This window comes from Brassica oleracea, chromosome C2 (genome assembly GCF_000695525.1).
Source record: "Brassica oleracea var. oleracea cultivar TO1000 chromosome C2, BOL, whole genome shotgun sequence".
Classification (NCBI taxonomy): Eukaryota; Viridiplantae; Streptophyta; class Magnoliopsida; order Brassicales; family Brassicaceae; genus Brassica; species Brassica oleracea.
In genome coordinates this window covers 40,638,822-40,644,072 of record NC_027749.1, presented here as the reverse complement: position 1 = coordinate 40,644,072, position 5,251 = coordinate 40,638,822, and the positions used below count along the sequence as shown (strand labels likewise).

The 5,251-nt window shown below is 35.3% G+C and overlaps 1 protein-coding gene across 1 annotated transcript; it reads right to left on the bottom strand.

The window, feature by feature from the left end:
- Nucleotides 1-4,507: 4,507 nt before the first annotated feature.
- Nucleotides 4,508-5,026, bottom strand: LOC106324231 (glutathione S-transferase T3-like). The gene has a single exon (XM_013762235.1). The coding sequence runs from the start codon at nucleotides 5,024-5,026 to the stop codon at nucleotides 4,508-4,510; it is 519 nt and encodes a 172-aa protein (XP_013617689.1).
- Nucleotides 5,027-5,251: the final 225 nt, after the last annotated feature.

Here is a 5,251-nt window from a genome sequence, read left to right as displayed (position 1 = left end):
CTCGACCATTTATTATGTCATCAAAAACAGGTGAGCGATCAAGAACATTAATATAATTTAAGGTGTCTGGAGGTCCAAAAAACGCATGTCATATCCAGAGATCATATGAAACAACCGCCTCTAAAACAATTGTGGGTTTTCCCGAACCACGAGAATATTGGCCTTTCCAAGTGGTGGGACAATTCTTCCACTCCCAATGCATACAATCGATGCTTCCTATCATCCCGGGAAATCCACGAAACTCTCCAATATGAAGTAGATGCTGAAGATCAGCCGGTGTTGGTCTTCTTAGGTACTCATCGCCGAACAAATTTATTATTGCTTCCACAAAATTTTCCACACATAACCGAGCAGTGGTTGCACCGAAGCGGAGGTATTTGTCGACGCATCAAGCGCAAAACCATATGCCAACACACGAATAGCTGCTGTACACTTTTGAAGTGTAGAGAGACCAAGTCTTCTGGTAACATCTTGCTTTTGACGAAAGAATTGAACTTCATTGGAGAGGCGATCAACAATACACATGAACAATGGCTTGTTCATTCTAAATCGTCGGCGGAATAGATTTTCAGGATATGTAGGAGCGTCACTGAAATAATCATTCCATAACCGGAGATGGCCTTCTTCACGGTTTCTTTCAATAAATTCCTGTTTTATTCTTGTTCTCCTTTGTCCTTCTTGATGATCATGAGTATTGCACAAATTCTCAAATGCTTGATCGAAACGTTGATCAAAATATTGATCGAAAGTTTCATCAAAAAAATCCTCGAAAGGGTCTTGAGATGAAGATGCCATGAGATGATTGTTTTAGTTTGAGAGTTTGGGAGTTTTGGTTACAAGGTAGAAAATTGTTTTTGTTTTGGTTAGGAGAAGAAAGAAGAGATTGATTTGTTTGAGATTCTTGGTTACGATATAAAATGAAAGAAGATAGAAAGTTTGAAAGTTTGAGTGTTTGAGAGTTTTAGAGTTTAGATTTCTTAAAGATAGAAAGAAGAGATAGAATTGTTTGAGATTCTTGGTTACAAACCAATTTATAATCGTGTGTGTGATGCAAAATTGAAACAAGCAAACAAACAACAACAACAACCCGTGTACTTTACACACTCTCATCCCCGTGACTTATAACTTTGTCTTCTAGCTTTTACAATGACAACAAACAACAACAACCCGTGACCTCTGTCTTCTAGCTTTTACAACCTGTGACCTCTGTCTTCTTTTCTCCAAAGATATAGGCAGCCTGCAAGATGAAGAAGAACATTTATAAGAGAACATAAAACATAAACAAGCACATTTAATAGAGAACAAGAAACTATAAACAAGCACATTTTAAAAACAACATTTTACCATTAACAAGCACTTATCCGATACATTTTTATCATAAACAAGAACCACATAAACATGAAACTTCAAGAGAACATTAAACTTCAAGAGAACATAACATTAAACTTCAAGAGAACACAACAAAGGAACTTAAACTAAGACAACAACAACTCATTGATCAGCTTCTTCTTGAGGGCTTCTTCATACTCAACGAGAGGTTCTTTGGCAATCAGACTGTCGAGTAGTCTCATCTTAGACAAGCGTTCTTTCTTGTCGAGATCCTGTTGTCTTATAGACCACATAGTCTCAAACTCCTTCATCGCTTTCTCCTCACCCATTGTCTACTTACCACGGGCCTTTGACGCCTTTACACCCGGTTGCCGCTTCATGTCATTTGCTTGAGAGCTTGAAGAATCTTCACCGTCTTCACACTTTCTTTTTTTAGAACTTCCTTCGTCTTTAGCAGACAATGCCTCACACCACTTCTGGTCGTTCCTAAGCTCTTTCCAACACTATAAGAAAACATTAATTTTGAAACTCCTCTTGCAACTACGATTGGTGGTTGCAAAATTTTGCAACTAGCTTTTGATTATTTTGCAACTGTTTTGTAACAACTGCAAATATGTTATATAATAGTCGCAAATGTGCCACCAAAAAATAGTGATTGTACTTCAGTTGCTGTTTTGATACCCATTTGAGACATTTTTGCAACTGAAGTGCTTAGTCGTAAAATTGAAGCAAAACCATAACCAATTTGAAACTACAAAAGTAATTACAAATTTATAGTTACAACTCTTTCAAATTGAGTTGTTGCAATGTAGTTGCAAAATAATATCACTATTTACAAATTAAGTAAATTGTGATATTATATAAGTTATATTATTCATATGAACTAGTTATTTAGTATCATTACTTAATAATCTAACAAACCAACGAAATAAACTATATGTCGAGTCAGTTTTTAAAAATGTGGATGTCTCCACAAACTCACAACACACAAGTAACACATTTGTACTATTTTATATGTATTTATTTGGATTTGGATTGTAAATAAAAACATATCAATTTTTTTGTGTAATTTCTCATGTGTTTGATATATATTTTTCATTTCAAGAAGCTAACTTTAAGTTACACAATATAAAATGATTGAAAGATATTTTAGGGTTATGTTTTGCCACTATTTTGCTATGAATGGTCACAAATTAGTTACAATACATAATTATTTACAATAACATAGGTTTAGTTATTTACTATAAATCATTACAAGTAATCAAATATTTGTTTGATATGCTTTGAATCTTCTGTGATTTGGTAGCATTAAATAGCATTATATGGTTTAAAAAAAAATGAGAGTTGCAATTCGGTTGTATATTTTATCTTCAGTTTGTAACTAATTTGTAACCATGTAAGTTGTATACATGTTGCTCTTTAGTGACAAAAGTAGCTCCAAAATTTCCCCCTAAAATTTTGATTGACCCGCTAATGTTTTCAGAATTAGAATTTAGACAACCTAAAATGACCGCGTTTTAAATACATATCAAAACCCTTACACGGGTATTCTTCCAGAACCCAAACTCTCTCTCTTCTTCACTAAAACAAATCTCCAATGCCTTCCAACGTAAGATCGTTGAAAGGTCGTTGTCAGGGTCATGGAGTCGCGGTGGGGGTCGCGGTAGGAGTTTCGGTGGGGATCGCGGTGGGAGTCGGGGTGGGGGAATCGGGCTGCCGGTGTACATACCTTCTTGTAATTCATGGCCAATAAATCTATTTTCAGGTCTTATCTCCGATCCCAAAAGAAGGTACCACGTGGTAAAGAGTTTCCTCTTCTTATCCTGTACATTGAACTTTAGATTTTTGGGTCTCAGATTGTGTTGGTAGCTCTCGATGTTTACTGATAAATTGTATGGTCTCTTTGATGATGTGGATTTGATTTCATGGAAATTTATTTATGCTCACTTTGATTTCATTGTTGTTTGCTCACTTTGATTTCATTTTTGTTTGTCCTAATCTACTTGATTCTCTAACGTTTTGGTGTAGTTTGTTTATATATTTTTGCTGTTTTATCTATCTTATAAGCTTTGTTCCATTTCGTCACTTCTAGTGAAGTCAAGATTGTAAGTTTTGTTTGCTTTATAATTGTCAAATTGTAATTGCATCTTGCTTATATGGTTCATTCTTGGTTGATTTAGTTTTCAATTCTTTGAGTGTAGCAACAATTTCTTACTTGTAGCTACTTTGGATATAAGAGGATGTGAGTATGGAATTAGTAGCATTCGTCCAATTTATGGTAACAAGAAGAGAAAAGAAGGCCCTGGAATGTCCTCTTCTTCATTTGTAGACTCACAAGAACAATTACAAGCTGATCAGTGTCAAACTGAAGAGCAAGCAGCCGCTAATGTTCGATGAGACATTGAAAATGCAGCATGAGCTGCATAGCAACAAACCCAAATCAGCACTTTAGAGATGGTGCTCAGCTATATGCGAGGTAAAGATCCGGCATTTTCAGAGTATATGTCCGCGAAGTCTCCTACCAAACCAGCACCTTCTATGCCAGCCATAACCAACTACCTAACTTTGTTAGTTTTTGTTTTGTAGATCGAATGCTAAATGTTTTGCCTTTTGTGTTTTGTATTTTGGACCTTAAGTTGTAAAGAACAAAATATATTATCCAAATAAAAATTTCTATTAAACTAAATTCTATTGATTTTCGAAATTAGAGTAGTTTATTATTTAAAAAAATTATATATTTTGCAAAACTAATTTGCAATGTTGTGGCTACAATACATATAAATTTTGTTGTTGCTAAGTAGTCACTATATTTGTGACTATATTGCAACTACTAATAGAATATGTAGTTGCAAATTAGTCACTAAATTTATAACTACATTAAGACTATAAAACAACTAAAAGCAGTAGCTACTTAGTAACAAACATCTGGAACGATATTGACAAACATAGCAGTTGCTAAGTAGTTACAAATATATAAATATTTGCAACTTTCTTATGAGTCGTAGTATAGTTGCTAAAGTATAACTCTTTTCCTCGTCACACATTAGTTGCAAATTTCCAACCAATTTGCGACTACTTCATTTTGCGACGAGGTTTTTCTAACCATATACTATAGTCGCAAATGAGTTGCAAAATACATATTTGCAACTATTTAGTAATGAATCTTGTAGTTGTAAAATCAATGTTTTCTTGTAGTGCAAGCATGTTCCAAGAGGAATTTATTCTTATGGTTGGTGTAGAATATTTGATGTGCTAGTTTGAGCACATCATTCTCGTTTTGACCGCTGGTCTTCTCCCTGCTTGCAGCTTCGTAGGCTCCACAGAACTTGCACACAAGATCATTGATCTTGTGACAACGTTGCTTGCAATGCATGGCCTCTCTCTCGCAGACACCATCTTGACGACTTGCCGCAAAATAAGTTGCTACTCTTGACCAGAAAGTGCATGATCTTTGCTCGTTGCTAATCACAGGATCTTTTCTTGTGTTAAGCCACGAGCTAATCAGCAGAATATCATCCGCAGGCGTCCACTCCTGCCTTTCTCTACGCTGTGTACCAGTCTCTACACCATCTTCGGTTCCAACAGCTTGTGATGAAGATAGTGAGACACTCTCTTCATAGTTACCAAACGAAATGTTTTGTTGGCTATTAAGTAAGTCAACAAATTTTGAGGAATGGGAAGATGGATAAGAATCCATTTCGGAAGCAAGATCAAGGAAGAGAAAAGAAAATAACAGAGATGAGAAAGTGGGAAGGAAAGACCATCGGTGAGAAATGTATTCAACACAGAGGAGATGGACAAAGTTTAATAGATTGAAGAGAAGCTTCAACGCATTGAAGAGAAGCCTGATTAGACATTTATCCAACACATTCATCAATGTAATCCATTCATTTCTATCTAACCATACAAAAGTATTTATTCC

Coding starts and splice junctions, on each gene's coding strand:
- LOC106324231 (XM_013762235.1), bottom strand. CDS start 5,026: ATGGATTCTTATCCATCTTCCCATTCCTCAAAATTTGTTGACTTACTT.